General features: G+C 35.9%; 1 protein-coding gene across 4 annotated transcripts in view; it reads left to right on the forward strand.

Moving 5' to 3' along the window:
* Positions 1-19,707, forward strand: part of LOC150110292 (D-lactate dehydrogenase, mitochondrial-like) — a 238,681-nt gene that overhangs the window by 96,806 nt on the left and 122,168 nt on the right. For all 4 annotated transcript variants that reach the window (XM_090398790.1, XM_090398781.1, XM_090398799.1 and 1 more), the window contains exon 6: positions 16,156-16,261. In XM_090398790.1, the coding sequence (XP_090254916.1) occupies positions 16,156-16,261 (106 nt within the window). The remainder of the gene's footprint in view (positions 1-16,155; positions 16,262-19,707) is intronic.

The following is a 19,707-nucleotide window of genomic DNA, read 5'->3' on the forward strand; positions in this document are numbered from 1 at the left end:
GCCACTATAAAAGCTTTCAGAGCTTCATATTTGAGCATTTCTAATCAAATATCATCTTTTTCTAATCAAATATCAGCTTCCCCTTTCCACAGTTTTTTGATGGAATTTTCTACCTGAAGTATTGATAAGCATTTCTGATTGCATTCATCTTGAATATTTTCTACCACTGTTCTGTCACTTGTTGTTTCAACTAGCAATCTTGAAAAATCATGAGAAGACTTTGGTAAGACCATAGAAGATATTCTTAAAATATTATTATTATCATGTTACACCTCTAGGGAGTCCAAAGGCTCGTTGAGGGAAGGCACCTACTCTACAACTCTCTATCTCCACTACTCAATCCACCAACTACAACAAACTGCAACTACCATCATCATCATCATCTACACCAGGGTGTCCTAAATTGTGTTCTGTGGAACACCTGTGTTCCGCAGAAAGCGAATAAGTATTCCATGAAAAAAATTATCAAAATTAATATGAGCCTGGAATGGTTTTTAAATGCTGCGACAAGTTCAAACATGTTTGAAAATCAGGTGATCCTCATTTTGCATGTGGATTGTGCTATTAAGGCCAACGCACGATGGTCTTGACTCAGCTGACAGCTGCCTGCCATTGTCAACACCTCCGAGCACGAGTAAAGTATGGAGGTATCTATTCTAGAAAACTTGCGGTCACAAGCAAGATCAATGCGATGCAATACAGCCTGTAATACGAAACCGATTATACTCGACTCTAACCAAGGTGTTCCATTAAAATTTCAGTATTTGTGAAGTGTTCCGTCATAGGAAAAACTTGGGAAATGCTGATCTACACCACCACTAGTTTTTTCGCCAACAATCACAAAGATCCATGCCCATGGCAGGATTCGAACCCACTGCCTTTTGGCTGAAAATATTCTTGAAAATATCAGGAAGGTGGCAAAATGTTCTGGAGGTTACTGTAAAAGTTCAGAAATGAAGGAAATTGTACTGTAAAAGGGATCAAAAATTATAAAGGTGATAAGAAAAACTGGTGATGAAGATATTCTAGAAGTCAAAACAAGTGACAACAATTGAAACACGTGACAGAACAGTGGTAGAAAACATTCAAGATTGAATGCATTCAGGAATACATAGTCAGGAATCAATACTTGAGGTAGAAAATCTATCAAAAAACTGAAATATGGAAAGAGGCAGCTGGGATAGATGATATTTGTTCAGAAATGCCCAAATATGGAGATATGAAAGTTTTACAGTGGCTGCACTGCATAATTCAGAAGGCATGGTCAGAAAGTTGAATTCCAGATGATCGGAGTAGATCTCTCATAGTACCTGCTGTAAAAAGGGAAATAAAATGGAATGTAAAATTTACAGTGGAATTTCTCTACTGAGTGTTCCAGGTAAGATTTATGCAAAAATTTTCTTGAGAAGAGGCTAAGAAAAATTCTGGAAAAGAAACTTGGAGAACAAGCTTGGTTTGGCAAATACAGTTGAGAAATAGTGGGAATATAACAAGAATCTGTATTTAAGTGTCATAGATCTGAAAAAGGCATATGACAGGGTGCAAAGAGAATTGGGATACTATATTGAAGAGTACTACTGATTGTTTCCCAAAGCAAGATCTCAGAATAACAGGAGGGATGAGGTTAACTAAAGCCCAGTTCTTCCCAAGAACAAATAGGGATGGATATGACACTGGTCAAGTGGATAAGAGGGTGGCTGCTGGACAGGTATCAAAAAGTGGTATATGGAGAGGCAGAATTGAGGCAAAAAAAAGTGACCAGTGGTGTGCTGCAAGGTTAAGTGCTGGAACCATCGCTGTTTAATTTGTACATAAATGATATAGAAAATAACTGAAAGGAGATATTCAGTTGTTTGCTGATGATGCAAAATTAGATAGAGTAATAGTTAATCAAGGCAATTGCTTAGAGCGTGTAGGATGATTTAAGTAGGCTGTCAGTATGGGCAAGAGTTAATGGGTATCAATTTAATGTTGAGAAATGTAAAATTATACATTTTGGGATGTATAAATTACAAGCTGTCTATCACGTTGATGGAACTGTATTCCAGGAAACAGATGAAGTTAGGAATTTGGGGGGGGGTAGTTGTAAACATAGAGTTGAAGTTTAGAGGATATACTACAAAGGTTGCTCATAAGATTGAAGAACACACACACTAAGAAGTAGAGATAAGGAAGTTGTTATTCCTCTTTATAAGTCCTTGAACAACCACTTCTTAATTATTGTACTCAGGTCTGGTCTCCTGGGTTTCTTGAGGATGAGGAAGAAGTGGAGAAGATTCAGAGGCAAGTGACGAAGATGGTGAGTAGTCTGTGGAATGTTCCCTATGAGAATAGATTGAGGATGTGTGGATTGCAGAAGTTGGTTGATAGGAGAAAAAGAGGGGGATATGATAGAAACATTTAAGTTGCTTAAAGAGTTTTATAGGATTGATGCAGGGGAAATGTTTCATCACTTGGCTGGAGAGGCCAGAACAAGGGGTCGTTCCTGGAAATTGAATAAAGGCATGGTTAGTATGGGTGTGAAGAATGTATTTTTAGTTTGGAGAGTTGGGTATGAATGGAATGGGTTGCCAGAGTCAGTTGTAAGTGCTTTGTTTGTTAATGGGTTCAAGGAGAGGTGTGATAGATTGTGCGAATAGTTTGGGTCTCCTGCGATGAGTCTTCGGACTCCATGGAGGCACCTATATAATAATAATAATAGATAAAGAGGAGCTGCAAGAGGTGGATGTTGATTGGGATGCTAAATGGTTATGCTTGGACTACTGTTATTTAATTTTTAAATTAATGGTATAGAAATGATTTGAAAGGAAATATTCAGTTGTTTTCTAATGATGCAAAATTGGTTAGTGGAATAGTTAATCAAGGTGGCATAGAGAGCTCACAGAACAATTTAAATATAGCTTACAAGCAGATCTGGAAAGTTCTGATAAACACCTAGAACAAAAATGATATTAAAGCAACTGATATAACCACAAGAAAGAACATACAAGAATATAAGAACATAAGTTCCTTTCATAACTCTGCTACTGGTATGTTCTTTCTTGTGATTATATCCGTTGCTTTAATATCATTTTTGTCTAGGTGTTTATCAGAACTTTCCAGACTCCTCATGCGAGCAAAGAATAATGAATGCAGTTTAATGTGGGAAAGTGTAAAGTAATGCATTTTGGCATTATTTTTGCCTGGAATCTCTGTGGTCTGATGACTCATTGTGAGAGGCCTACACTGTCCACACAGTAACTGTTATAACTCTTCTTGAATCCCAACTGAAAAAAGATCTAATAAAGATAACTCAACAATAGCAGCACATGCTCAAGAAACATATTGCTGATATTGAGGGACTGCAGTTATTCATAATTGTTCATAATTAAAGCAAGCCCAATCACTATAAATATTCACGTATTTGGCAATTTAGCAAAATAACATATTATTCTATCTGCTGTCTATCAGCCAATCCATGCAATTCCATTAGATACCATTCATTTAAACATGTATCCCACTGAGATCCCTAGATGATTTAAACTTTTGTTTTTTCTGTTTACAATGGTTTAGATTATATATTGTAAAACATGCATTTTATAATTTTTAATTCCAATTTTAAGTACTTTCAATTTTATTTTTCATGCTTTTTTATTCTTTCACTTCTCTACTTTGTTTTAAATCAACTTTTATCAGTTTTAACAATGCCCTTTAGTTAAAAAGACCTTAGTTTAAATCCTGTCTAGGACATGAAATCTTTTATCATCAGGGATTTTCAAGATGAATTAGCCAGTCTCATATGGTTGTGGTGAGGTTTTTTCCTCCCAGAAACTCAGGGATTTCATTTTGCAAAACAGGCAAACACCAGCTAGAACATACATAATTGACAATCATAATATATATATATGGTTTAACTGGCCTCCCTACCAAAGTATTAATTAGATTTTACCTAAATCATGTTATTTGGCCATGATAGGCCATTGGGCCTAACATGCAAGAGAATATAAAATGTAAAATTTTAGAAAAAAACTTGTATAATTACTCTTAACAGTTCTAGGACATTTGACTAGATCTGCTAGGTCTAGTCAGCAAACTACCATTTTATGGGCTGCTTTCTACTCTTTGTACTAAGGTCACTGGCTTCTTTTCTGGTTGGTATGCAGGGGAAATCCTGTCATCAGATTTACCCACCGATGCTGAAGTACCCAGGTTGTGTGCACTTTCATTTACTATCTTCTTCTTATACATAAATAATCACACTATCTTCAAATCTCATCTATGGCTTGATGACAGTACACTCCATTCCTCTTATTTATTTGATAACATTAATTAATGCACTGTCATTAAAAAATTCATGATTTTCCTTAAGCCTTAAGCTCTCACCTCAATGCTGTTCAACTATTTAGTAAAGATAAGTCATGGGCACAAATGACTTAGTTGGGGAGAAAAGAATGTTGAATGAAAAGAATGAGAAAAGAATGAATGAAGAATGATGAGACTTGAGGAAGTTGTTGCAGCAGGTAAAGAAGAATAGTGTTGTTGTTATGAAAGTCATAGGCGTGCTACCCAAATATGACAGTAGTGAATTGAGGAGAGCAGAGATAATAAATAGTAAGATGGCTGAGTTGTGTGAGACAAAGGAGAATCGATTTGTAAATCTGAAGAGTGAATTTGAAGGTAAGTTGGAATTGTTTAATGTTGATGGATTACATTTGAATGGGTTTGGTGTTGGACATTTAGAAAATCTATTGTTTTCTGAGAAGTTTTCTATATTTCTTCTATAATCTACTCTTTCCCTTTCAATATATACCCTATTCCTCCTATGGGTTTAAATTCGGAAGAAGGCTAGTTCAGAAGCCTTAAGGTAGCAGCCCTACCAATGAACTATTCCATCGTCAGGCTAGTCCCCTGACATGGAGAACATAATCCTACTTGTAAGCTGACAGAAAAAGATAATCAGATTGAATCTATGGGAAATGACTCTGGAATGGAAAAGGGAAAACAAAAATGGAAACGACAAAATATAATACACATAGCAAACTGGAATGTAAGAGGAATAGCATATAAAGAAATAGAATTAGACCAGTTATAAATGAAAGAAATTTTAAAATAGCAGTAATCACTGAAACAAAAAATAAATTAAAAGGAACTATGAGAACTGAAAATTTTAATGTGATATACAGTGGAGTCGACAGAGACCAAAGAGCACAAGCAGGAATCATGATTTGGATTTCATAATTCCCTTTCAAAACAGTTAAAACATTATAAATTATGGAATGAAAGAATAATAGAAGCTAGAATAAAAATAGATAGAGGCTATTTAACAATAATTGGTTTATATGCCCAAGACGATGGAAGAGAACAGGATAATATTGATTTTTATAATCAGCTACAAAACATATATAATAAAATAAATAAAAATGACTACATAATTTTAGCAGGAGACTTAAATGCAAGAATTGGAAACACGAAAATTAATAATAATATAGGAATACATGGAGAACACACTCTAAACAGAAATGGTAAAAAATTGATTGACTTTGTAGTTTATAATAACCTAAAAATAATGAATTCCTTCTATAAACATAAAGACATACATAAATATACTTGGGCAGCAAGAGGATGGAAATCAATATTAGATTACTTCATATTAAATGAAAAGACATCAAAATTTTCACTAGATGTTAGAGTTCACAGAGGATATGAAATAAGCAGTGACCACTTCCTTGTTAAAATAAAATTAAGATTACCACCTAAATGGCTACAAGTAACAAGAACAGAAAGAAAAATTGAACCACTTACTTATAAAACTAGACTATTGAATGACACAAATGTACAATGGCTATATGAACAAAGAATTAGCCAATATCTAGATAAAATAAAACAAAATGAAGAAATAGAAATAGAATGGCTTAATATAAAAACGATACTAAATGCAGCAGCAAATGAAAGCTTAGGAAAGACCAAAAAATTCAATAAAAGAAAAAAACTGAAGATCTGGGATGATACAATCAAAGAAATAATTAATAAGAAAAAAGAAGCCTATCACAAATGGTTAAGCAGTAAAAGATTAGAAGATGAAATAGAATATAAAAGAATAAGAGCCATAGCTAAAAGAGAAGTCAGAAAAAGACATAGAGAATCATGGAATAAATTTGTTTCTAATTTAGAACATGATTTATATAAAATAAGACCCAATGTATATAAGATTTTGAAACACCTAAATGCAGATACCAAAGAAAACTTAAAATTAGAAGAATTTCTAAATTAATACACAGAACTGTGGACAGACAAATATTTTAAAAAAGACAACTGGCAAACAATTAACGAAAATGAAAAGGAAATAACTGAAGAAGAATTAGAAATCAGCCTGAAAGAAACAAGAAACGGAAAATCACCTAGAGAAGATAAGCTAGGTTCAGAACTATATAAATACGCAGGAACAAGATTCAAAAAAAGACTCTTATTATTTTTAAATAAAATTTACTCAACTGGTATCCCCCCAATAGAATGGAAAAAAGCAATTGTGATTCCTATCTTTAAGAAAGGTAATAGAGATGACCCTAAAAACTATAGAGGTATCAGTATACTAAATTCCTGTTACAAAATATATAGCAGAATCTTAAATAACAAACTAATGAAATATTCCAAAAACTTTATTCTAGAGGTACAGAATGGATTTAGAAAAGGACGATCATGTATAGACCCAGCCTTTTGCCTAAAATTAATAGTAAAGAAAAGAAGAGAATATAATTTGGAAAAACATATTGCATTTACTGACTTTGAAAAAGCATTTGACAAAGTTAAAAGAAACATATTATTTAACATATTAAAAGAAAGACAAATACCAAATAATATCCTAAAAGCTATCACAAGTATATATGAAAATAATCGAATACAAATAAGATTAAATCACGAGCTATCATATACAAGAGAGATAAACCAAGGGGTCCGACAGGGATGTCCCCTCTCATCAACTCTTTTTAATATCTACTTAAATGAAATAATAATAAAATGGAGTAAAAATTTACACCAAGGAATTAAACTTTCACCTACAGTTAACTTAAACACTCTCCTCTTTGCAGACGACCAAATAATAATTACAAATTCTGAAGATAACTTACAGAAAGCTATTTTAAATCTAAATGAGATATCCAAAGATTATGGTATGATAATATCAACAGAAAAATCAAAAACTATGGCCTTTAAAGGACAAGATCCAGCAAGAACTAAAATAGTAATAGATAACAAGATCTTAGAACAGGTGAATTCATTTAACTACCTAGGATGTATGATCACATATGAAAATGAAAGAGATATAAACGTAAAAATTGCAAAATATTTAAAAATAACAGGTGTAATTAACTCTATATTTAAACCAAACCTAGTTCAAAAACAAACCAGGCTAAAAGTATACAATACATTAGCCTTACCGGTCTTAATGTATGGAAGCGAAATCTGGACAATAAAACAAAAAGACAAACAAAGATTAACAACAGCAGAAATGAAGTTTATGAGAAAAACTACAAAGTATACCCTATTTGATCACAAAAGAAACGAAGATATTATGAAAGAATTAAACCAAGAACCAGTAATAGAAAAAATTAAAAATATAAACATAAATGGATGGAACACGTTCAAAGAATGAAAACAGAAAGATTACCAAAACAAGCCTTAAAGTACAAACCATTAGGAAAAAGAAAACCAGGACGTTCTCTTAAACGATTCAACGATGACTTCTAAGGCCGGAACAGGCCATGCTTGGCCTAAATCCTTGATACGTATGATGATGATGATGATTGTTTTCTGAGAAGACACAGAGTCAAGAACTTAATGTAGTAAATGATAGTCTACTTGTGAAGCAGGATAGCACAAATAAATGGATTATATGACAGGAAAAAGATGGATATTAGGTCGAAGATGTGGGTGCAGCAGCCCAAGATGATGGAATGCATAAAGGTGAGGATGAGACAGGTAGGAATGGAAATCAGAGTTAGGATCAGGGAAATGGGAGTGGTCAGACTGAAGAGAAAGGTGTGGTATAACAGCTAGAATAGAAAATGTTGGTGCTGGTAGAATGGCCTCAAACACACACAGGGATTGTTATGTTTGTACACAAATGTAAGGAGTATTCAAAACAAGAGAGCTTAGTTTGTTGCATTGATTGAGTCAGTATGTGCAAAAATGATTGGAATAAATGAAACTTGGTTGTCTGAGGAGGATGTGATGTTGGGAATAGAAATAGAAGGATATATAATTTTTCGAAAGGATAGAGATGTCAAAAGAGGAGGGAGAGAGTGTTGTTAATGATTACAGAGGAATTTTGTCCACAGTGTGGAAATTGATGGTGCATGCACAGAGTTTGAATCTGTGTGGTGCCAAGTTGAAATAAACAGATTAGTATATCTGATAGGATGCTGTTATAGGCCAGAGGATACTGATTATGAAATTTTTAGGCAAATGAGTTGGGCATGTAAAAAGATGGTGATCCTGATGGGAGGCTTTAATTACAGGAATATCGAATGGAGGAGGAGATAGCATATGGGAACAAGGAGAGCAAGTCTGTGGAATTTCTGAGAGATAAGTATCTTAAGCAGCATGTGATTCAAGCAACCAGAGGCTTTAATATTTTGCATTTGGTGATAACTTCAGAAGATGTAGTTGTTAATGAAGTTTTCACACTGCCATCAGTTGGTGTCAATGATCATGAGGTACTTGTTTGGGAAGTGATGAAACAAGAAAAGGTTACTGCCAAAAATGGATACACATGGAAGTACACTATCTGAACAAAAGTATCCAGACATCTACTCGAAACTGTAATCAGACTTTCCCTTTGACACACTTTCCAGTAGTGGACATTAATACGGGGTTGGCCCACCCTTTACTTCTCTGACAATTCTAATCATGCCGGGGAGACTTTCTACCAGCTGTCGGAACATCTCTGGAGGAATGTGCAGCCCATTCTTCCTGAAGAGCTGTAGCCAGAGCAGTTTTTGTGATGTGGGTCGCTGGGGTCTGGAGCAAAGTCAGTGTTCTAATTCATCCCAAAGTGTTCTATGGGATTCAAGTCAGAGCTCTGGGTTGGCCAGTCCATTTCTGGTATGTGATTGGCCACAAACCATTCCCCTCACAGACCTTGCTTTATGGCAGATTACATTGTCATGCTGATACAGACAATAGTCATCGTTGAATTGATCTTCTATTGTAGACAGTATGCAATGGGTCAAAATGTCCTTACCCTTCCACATTTAGATTTCCGTGTAGTATGAGAGGGCCAAGTCCATTCCATGAAAAACACCCAACACTGTAACGCCACCTCCTCCAAATTTCATTGTTGCCACTACACGCACTTGCAGGAATCATTCGCCACACACCCAGACTCTTCCATTGGACTGCCACAAGGTAAAGTGTGATTCATCACTACAATCACACGTTTCCAGTTGTCCACTGTCCAGTGGCATCACTCTTTACACCACTGCAGGCAGCGCATAGGAGAAATGTTTGGTTTATGGGTAGCTGCTCAACCATGGAATCCCATTCCTCTTAACTCTCGATGCACAGTCATAGTGCTAGCTGGACAGTTAATAGCTGTGGAACTCCTGGATGATTGTTTCACTCTGTCTGGCGATTTCCACAAACCACCATCTTCAACGCTCAACAGTCCCTATCTGTCATAACCCCTTTAACTGCTGAGAACTTATTATTACGGGCTCGGAAATACATGCCTGTTTTGCTGAGCCCATGTATGTATGGTTGGCATGCTTCCCATATTCAGACAATTTTTTTAGTATGGAAAGAATCGTCGTAAGATATTCAAACATATGTTGATGGAGGAACAGATGTTCCTCCATCAACAACCAATTGAAGTTTATTTGACTTGGGTTTCTGTCCTTGTATGACATCTAAAGAGAAAAATTTGAACTGATGCAACTAATCATATGCAGCACGATGCATAAACCACGTAACTATGGGGATTTCAGGGATGTCACAATATGGTGTCTACCAGTAAATATCTGCGTTATCTTACTGATGATCAAATTGATGAATTGTGAACAACAAATGAGTTGGGAGAATAATTATCTGAGTTAAGTGAATTGTGTACTTCAGATGAAGAAGATGCTGGTGATGTAAGTGTTACAAGCGAGCAAGATAGTGACAAAAGTCTCGATGCGAACGTGCGTAAGTGAATGCGTACCGAAGATGTATTGTTCAAGTGGCATGATGATGCATTTACTCCAAGTGTACACAAATTTGATAGCAGTAATTCAGGAATAATCACAGGTAATATCACTGATGATTCTTCAGCTTTAGATATCTTTGAACAATTTTTTACCATAGAACTAATGACAACATAGCTGATGAAACAAACAAGTTTCATACCTTCACCACAAATAATAGACCATCTACACCATCTTCATGACTAAAGCAGTGGAAAAACACCACCCCTCAAGAACTTTACATTTTTCTAGCTATTACAAAAAACTATTTTTCCACCTTCTAGATATGACCATCTCTAAATTCCCACTGTCTCTATAATGTAAAATTTGGAAAAAACACAAACTTAGCAGACTACCAACTCATGCCTAAGAGGGAAATAATTCAAAAGTACCATATCCCCAGAACAACAGGGAGGTTGAAAGGACATCCATCGCCTGGAGATCAACCACTGCCTCTCAAAGAAAGGCATTTCCCTTCTCTTGTACCTTCTACTGAGAAGAAGAAGAATGCAGCTCGAGTTTGTTATATCTGTTCTAATACCACTCTTGAGCAGAAGAAGCATCATGAGAGCCAATATACGTGCACCAAATGTGATTTTGGACTCTGTGTACAGCCCTATATTGAAAAAATATCATTCCATGCTAAATTTTTATGATTTTCATACCCTGGCACTTGGTAGGCTTAGTAATAACTGTGTTGTAAATAATAGTGCTCTTTATATATTTTGATTATTTTCTACACAAATTAATATGTGTGATTTGCATAATCAAGTGGACATCCCTTGATTATGCAAATTTTATAAAACACTATTATTGCCATTTTTGTGAGTGAACAAGTGTATATCAAGAATGTATGATGGTGTCCAGACTTCATACTTCAGTAAGAATTTTAATTGATTTTATTTATAAATTTTTTGCAAAATTAATTCAGCACATGGGAGAATGTCAGTAGAATATAAAATCAACAGTTAAAGGGTTAAATGAGGCCTACCCGACTATGGTTTTGTTGTGGTTGTTCCTTCACGTTTTCACTTTACAATCACGTCACCAACTGTTGACTTGGGCAACTTGAGGAGGGTTGAAATGTCTCTGACAGATTTCTTACTGATGTGGCAACCAATAACTAGTCCACTTTCTAAGTCACTGAGCTCCCTTGACCTACCCATTCTGCTTGTACTTCTTATCACTGAACAACACATAGCTCCGTGCCTCCTTTTATACTGGTAAGTGAGGTCATAGTGACATCTAGGTGTCAGTTTATGAATTACATAGGGATGTCTGGATACTTTTGATCAGATAGTGTATAAAGCAGGTGATTATAGGAAGCTCTGTAGTCAGCTAGCATCGGTATGTTGGGTGGATGAGCTGATGCAAAAGATGTTGACAATGCATGGAAACTCACATCTGATAAAAGCAATATATAACTGCATACCAAGAATTAAGCGAGTAAATAGAGTAGGAGTGAAATGGATAAACAGTGAAATCAAGCAAGCTGTGCTGGAAAGAAAATGTTATGATGGAGGTATAAGACAGTTAGTGGTGATGAGCATGGTAAAGAAAGAAAAGGCGCAGTATGAGAGGAGATTGGCTGGTCAGACCAAAGTTAATTGAAAGGAATTTTTCCACTATATAGCAAGCAAGAGAAAAAATAATTTTGGCAGGTTAACACTGGTGGGTAGTCATGGCAGCAAAATAATGGCTGCAAAGGATATAGTGGAATTACTGAACGAGCACTTTATCACCATATATCATACTGATGTAAATGATGCTGTGCAATATATAGAAGAGAGACAGTTTATTAGGAGAATAATATGGAATACTGGTTCAAGGATACATAGTGGTTTGTCAGCAAATTTAGTGCTCCTGTAAAGTTGGTGATTTTGCTGACCTGGTTGGCCGAGTGGATAGAGTACCCGCTCTCCAGCCAATAGGCTGTGGGTTCGAATCCTGCTGTGGGCATGGATGTTTGTGTCTGTGGAAATACCAGTGGTGGTCAGCGGTAGATGGCATTAGTGTAGTTGCAGTCAGCTGGTGATTGAATGGTGGAGATGGAGTTGTAGATCAGGTGCCCTTCCTGGAGGTGTCAAATAATAATGATAATTGGAAGTGAAAGAATAAGAGGTGTATCTGATGTTGGTTGGGTTAGATATTAATTAAGGCTGTTGGAATGGATGACATATCACCATGCATTCTTAAGGAAAGTGCACCACAGTTGACTATGCCCTTGACCTGGTTATTTAACGAAAGTCTTGCAGTGGGTAGGATTCCTAAGGAGTGGAAAGAAGGCAAAATAGTACACTGCACAAGTTGGTTCTAAGATGAAGTCTCCAACTATAGACCAGTCTGTATAGCTGTGGTCATGGTCAAGATGTTGGAGAGATTGGTAAAGAATAGAATACAGAATGGGGTTGAATGACATAGCATTATTTATGATGGTCAGCATGGATTTGTAAAGGGTAAGTCCTGTCTTAGCAATTTACTTGCATTTTATGATAAGGTAACGAGTGTGTTAGATAAGGGTGAATCGTATACAGCGATATTCTTGGACTTTGCAAAAACATTTGATAGATTACCACATAAGTTGGTGTACAAGCTGCAGAGGATGGTAATAGATAATATATTGGTTAGATGGATCAGAGATTCTCTCTGAACGATACCAGCAGGTTGTGTATGATGAAGCAGTGTCTCAAAAAAAAAGAGGGTAGCCAGTGGTGTGCCCATGGGTTATGTTCTTGGGCTTCTGCTGTTTAGCTTGTTTGCAAACAATATATCATGTTGATTGACTATTGCCTGGGGATATTCAGTTGTTTACTGATAATGCAAAGTTGGCAAGAATTATATGTAGCACTGCTGGTTTTAATTCCCTTCAGGAAGATTTGCATGGACTTTTACTTGGACAAAGGAGTGGGATTGTAGTTTTAATATCAGTAAGTGCAAGATATTGCATTTTGGAGTGCAGAAATATAAGCCTGTGTACTATATCAATGATGCCATACTGCAGGAAGTGGATGAGATTAGAGATTTGGGAGTAGTGGTTGACAGTAGACTGAAGTTTAGAGGGCATATTGCGGTGTTGCAAAGGCTTCACATAGTAGTGCTGCTACGATAAGAAGTACTCTAACATGTAGGGATAAAGAAGTGGTTGTGCCACTGTATAAAGCACTGGTCAAACCACACTTGGACTATTGTGCTCAAATCTGGTTTTCAATGTGATGTGGAGACATTGGACATGACCCAGAGGCAACAGACAGTGTCAGGACTTTGGAATGCTGACTACGGAGAAAGGTTAAAGAGATATGGATTCCGGAGTCCTGACATTCTTTTAGTTACTTCCTTTTTTTGGTGGATAGGAGGAAGATAGGTGATATGATAGAGACATTTAAATTAGTGAGATTATTTTATCAGATTAATCCAGAGGGGATTATCAAAAGAGTAGAAGGTGAGAGGGGGAGAAGAACCAGAGGTCAACCCTGGAAGTTATGTAAAGGTGTGGTGAAGAGGGATGTAAGGAGTAGATTTTTTTTTTACATGGAGAATGGTCAGTGAATGGAACACATTCCCGAATGTGTTGTTAATGCAAGGAGAGTTAAGGAGTTTAAGATTCTATATGATGAATATGTTGTCAATTGAATGAACCTCCTACGATGAGTCTGCCGACTCCATGGATCGTGTAATTATTATTATGCAACCAACACCTACAAATAGTCCAATTACTCATCATGGTAGTGCACTCTGCACAACTCACCTTCTTCATTTCTTAATCCTTCATTTACACATAGTATTTCTAACCACCATCAAGACATAGTGCCATCTGCCAGCAGTATTTTTTATCTGTAAGTTGTGTGTGTGTGTGTTCTCTGGCTGATTTGTCTGTATGTGTGATGAAAAACTTGAATTTCTTTGAAGGAAACTCTGCTACCTTCCATATGAGATTGGCTAATTCATCTTCAAGTCTTTTCCATTTGAAGGGCACGGTGTCCTATCATTCTTCTAGTTCACAAGAAAGATCATACTCTACCTCTCTTTACTTTTAATAATATATGCAGACTACAAACACTATCACATTTCTCTTCTTCAACCGACTTACACCTTTAACTTTTCCTAGCACAAACAATCTCTGCCATAATTTCTCCGGTCTCTAAAAAATTGGTGTATTTTTTTATTTTAATTGGTATAATTGATGGATTACCTCCATCCTGAATGACAACACAATTAAGAGTGAATCGTGGGAACATGGCCTGCTGATACTTTACAAATTCTAAATTCATTCAGTGTTGGAATACCACTCTCACATTTTAAATTGTTGCATGAAAAACTGCCATAAGAATACTTGATGCTATCCTGAAGAGGCCAGTCCAATTAATCAATGACCCCCTCACTCAGATAGATTCACTCTCTCTCTTTCACAGATGTTCTGTTTCTGCCTTATGCTTTGCACATGTTTTCATGGAACAGTGTGTATGTTCTGCTGAACTGGCCAGCATCATTCTTTCATTTCTAAAATGGTAACATGGGCTGTTGCCTGTCAACATCCGTTTACTGTGCAGTTTGACCTTCTCGTTCATTCCAAACAAGGTTTTCTTCAGCAGATTCTTTTTTCTCCCCTTAATCTTCCACACACAACCTGATGTGCTATGGGTTTTGTGTCTTTTCATCTTCAAGTAAATAAGTAAATAAAATAAATAAATAAATAATACAAAGAAATATAAATAAAGGACCACAGAGCCAGTGATATAATATCAATAACTCATCAATGCCTTTTATTTAAAGATTAGTTACTAGGTTAATTATTTATAATATTTTATGAACGAAGAAAACTACAATGGTGAGAATGGAATAAGATAGGACTTCCATTCAGTGAACGGATAAGTACATATCTTGAGTGAGAGATAGTTAATGAATATTGTGGGTTATTGATTATCACTATAGTGTTTGAGAAGGGGATGAACAGTAATCCATCATTTATCTAGACCAGTGGTCGCCAAAGTGGTTGATATCGACCCCCAGGGGTCGATATAACATTGTTAGAGGTCGATTGGGGGTTGATAGAAAAATATAAGACATCATTGTACAGGTAATATTTAATTTGGTTAACTTGGATTACCTCCATCCTGAATGACAACACAATTAAGAGTGAATCGTGGGAACAGTGACATGAATAGGACCCATTAAATGGAGCAAGGTCATGAAAATAGTTAGAGGCCAATCAAGTAGGCCAAAATGACGTATTTACCGGTGTGGTTCCTGCCTGGCCGGCGTGGCGGGAGCGAGATTGCAACACGGGCACAATTCTTATTTACTTACACGTATTCAATCCCAGTCTCATTTTTGCGCATCGACATACAAGTGAGCGTTAATGTTCTAAAATTCATCAACATACATATTATAATTCAATCGTTATTCATTCATGAACTAAACTTCTCTATGTTGAAGAGTTGAGCAGGACTGGTAGTAATACCAGTGATATTAATACCAGTAGTTTATTAATATCACTAGTAATAACAGTGATATTACTAGTGATAGTAATAGTAGTAGTAATAGTAATATACTAATATATATACTATATTTTACATACAATAAACACTGTAACTATAAAATAAACAATCTAAAAACTCACATAAGCGTCTTTTTTTGCTTTTCCTATTATAATTACATAATAGTAAAATAGAGAGAGTCGATAAAAAGTCAAGAAACTCTTGAAGGGGTCGACGGTCAAAGAAGTTTGGCGACCCCTGATCTAGACCAAGGGAGAGCAGTTTGCCACTCAGATAATTGAAGATTTGGATAAATGAAGGTACAGTACAGTACAGTACATGGTGGTATGGTGACAAACTAACGCATTTGAGGTTCAGTTAATGGAAGGTTTGTTCAATTCAAGGTTGGATAATTGGGAAATCACTGTATTATTATTACTATTTTTTTAAACTGCTTTTCTCTCTCTCCTTTTTTTTTCCTGTAGGAAATCATCTGCTGGTTATAATCTTACTAATCTCTTTGTTGGATCAGAAGGTACACTTGGATTTATTACAAAAGTTGTTTTACGGCTACATGCTATCCCTGAAACGGTAAGATTATTAATACTATATAATTGTAGAAATTTAAGGCTGTGTACTATATTGATGGCACTATACTACTGGAAGTGTGTGAAATTTGCAATTGGAGAGTGATGGTTGACAGTAGACTGAGGTTTAAAGGCATATTGCAAGTGTTGCAAAGAAGACTGCAGATCTTTGTGATGTGAAACATTGGAGAGGATCCAGAGATGAGTGGCCAAGACAAGACTTTGCAATGTTGGCTACGGAGAGAGGCATTGAAGGAATGGGAATTACTGAGTTTGGTAGATAGAAGGAAAAAAGATGATCTAATAGAGATGTGTAAGTTAGTGAGGGGATTAGAAGGGGGGGGGTATGAGAAGTAGGTTTTTTAGATGGAGAATTGTGAGTGAATGGAATGCATTACCAAAATATGTTGTTAATGGAGGGAGTGGTAAGGATTTTTAGATTCAGTATGATAATATATTGTCAGTTGAATGAGTCTTCTGAATTCATGGAGGGTGTAATAATAACAATAATAACTATTAATACTATATAACTATTTAACCATAGTTGCTTTTATATAAATTTAAGCTTGTTTACCAGCTGTAAAATGCACTACTTAAACTTAAATCTGACATTAACCTAAGAGAAATTTCTTTATGTTTAAGATCTACATAAAGTCTAACATTTACATACATTTATCTTTCTATTTATTACCCAATAGTTACTTGATTCTTCTAATGAAAGTACAGTGATAAAAGTTTTAATGTAAAGAATATATATATATATATATATACATGAGGGACGTCCAGAAAGTAAGTTCCAATGGGCTGTCAGAGAAACAAAAATATATGCTTCCAAAAAAAGCTTTCTTGGAAATTAAAGTAGACATCTTTCATTCTACTTTTCTACATAATTTGTGCCATTGTTCAGGCACTTAGCACCAAGAGTTGTATACCTTCTGTGAACCTGTGACGCAAACCACATATTGACTGCTTCTTTGACCTCATCGTCGTCTTGAAACTGCTGGCCACCAAGGAAAGATTTCAGATGTTTGAGCAGGTGAAAGTTGCTTAGCGTGAGGTCAAGACTATATGGTACATGATGGAATTGTTCCCAGCTGAAGGTGGTGACAAGTTGTGCACACCTGTCCTTCCTTCATTAAAAAGTCTTACCCATCTTCATTCTATTGAATCACTCATTGCGTGTTCTCCATAAACCTCAATAATTTGCCGATGAATTTCAGCTGCTTTAACGTTCCTCGCATTCAAGAAACAGATAACTGACTAATTTTACATGTGGTAGGTGATTCGATTTTCTTAGACATTATAAACCCACACCAAGAAGCATACACACTGCGAGAATGTCTGAAAATGGCACCAATGCCTTGCTAACGAATCAACAAACTCAACATGCATGCCCACCATTGCGATCGCAATGCTGCAGTAAAAAAAAATATGGAACTTACTTTCTGGACGTCCCTCGTATATATATATATATATATTTTTTTTTTTTTTTTTTTTTAGTTGGCCAGTCATGCCTAATGTTAACCAGATATAACTAGAATATCTAATTAATTATCTTTGGAAATTAATGGCTAGTCAGTTACTAAAGAGTGTGGAAAAATGAAAATAATGCACTAAACAAAAGAAAAGCAACATTCCTAATATAAATGTTATTTCACATTGCTATTGAATAATACTATTGAATTTTCACATTGCTATTGAATAATACTATTGAATTTTCACATTACTATTAAATAATACTATTGAATTTTCACATTACTATTAAATAATATTGAATTATATTGAATATATATTGGATTAAATTATATTGGATTCTGCTTGGTGTCGCACTGATTTGATCGTCGGCTTTTGAGAGCTCCTGAAAAGATTAGTAGTATTTTGTGTTAACTTTGGCAATTTTACTGAATTTTAAGTAGTATTATTTGCTTTTTGTTTCTTGGTGTGTCTGTGCAATTTTTGTGTGTTTTCTGTTATTTTAAGTATTATTTTTAAGATAAGATAGTGTACATATGGCACCAATAAAGAAAAAAATGGCAGCCAGGTCTCCATGTTTGTTTAAGAGTTTTGATGTAAACGAATTTATGCAATTTGCTGTCTGTGAGATGTATGCTTTGCGGAGAGTGGTGGGAGTCTGGTTAGAGGGTGATAGTGGAATTAATATGTGCAGAAAGTGTAAGGAGAATGAGGATCTGAAGCGTGTTTCGGGTGGCGAGAGTGATATCGTTAACGATAGTCAGAATGTAGAAAATGGTGGAGTGATAGAAAATTGCGTGGTAATGCCAGATAGGTGTGAGAGCATCACTGAAAGTGTAAACGAAGGTAGAAATACAGAAGGAATGGATGATTTGATTGATAATGAAAATGGTGAGATAAATGCGAGTAGTGAAATTGCGCATTTGAACGGTGCGATACACAGAGCGAAAAGGCAACTGGAGCGTATGGAAAAATGTGTGCTGAACGTACCAACTAATAACCGGCGTAAGTCTGTGACGACAAATAATAGAATGTTCATAAACATCAATAAAATGAAATTGCTGTATGGGGATTCGCTATTAAGAGGTGTGATAGTTGAAAGTTTGATGAAGTCGTACCAGCCAGGTGCGAACATAAAGGACGTCAGCAAATCTATTCGAGTGCAAAAACAGAGCGTGAAAGAGATGATAATCGTGGCAGGAACAAATGATTTGAAAGAGGACAAAATGGAAATGATAGAGGATGTGAGGGAATTACTTGAGGTAGCAAAAGAGAAGAGTGAGAGAGTTAGGATAGTGAGTATTTTACCGTGGTATGACAGTGAAGTGTTTAGAAGGAGGGCCATAATTGCCAATGACTTTATGCGTGGATTATGCATGGAGAGTGGTGTGGAATTTGTGGATGTGTGGAATGAGTTCGATGGGGCGAAAGGACTTATATAAGATGGATGGGTTACATTTGAATAGAGTTGGTGTATGGAGGCTTGAAAAAGTGTTGATGAATGATGTGGAAGTGGATGTACAGACTCAGAGAAACTAGATTTATTAAGGGGGGGGAGTGGATATGCAGACTTCAGGGAGGCAGTTGAGTGTATGAATGAGTATATTATGCCTGAGCAAGTATGAAGGACAACAAATCAGAATGGGATAGTTAGTATAAGGCATCAAAGTAGGGATGGGACAAATGGGCTTCTGCAATTCATGTACACTAATGCCAGGAGTATTAGGAACAAGAAGGAAGAGTTTTTGGCCTTAGTTGGCACTTCCAGACCACAGGTTGTTGGTATTAGTGAAACATGGCTGACAGAAGATGATAAAGCTAGTGGGATTGAATGTGATGGGTATAGCGTCTTCAGGAGTAACAGGGTGAATAAAAAGGAGTGTTATGATGATAGCTGATGAGTTGCAGCCAAGGAGTATAGAAGTTGAACTGCAGGATAGAGAAAAGAGCACATTTGAGGCTGTTTGGTGTGAGATA

This window comes from Typopeltis vanoorti, chromosome 1 (genome assembly GCF_054136105.1).
Source record: "Typopeltis vanoorti isolate ZY-2024b chromosome 1, IOZ_Tvanoo_1.0, whole genome shotgun sequence".
Classification (NCBI taxonomy): Eukaryota; Metazoa; Arthropoda; class Arachnida; order Uropygi; family Thelyphonidae; genus Typopeltis; species Typopeltis vanoorti.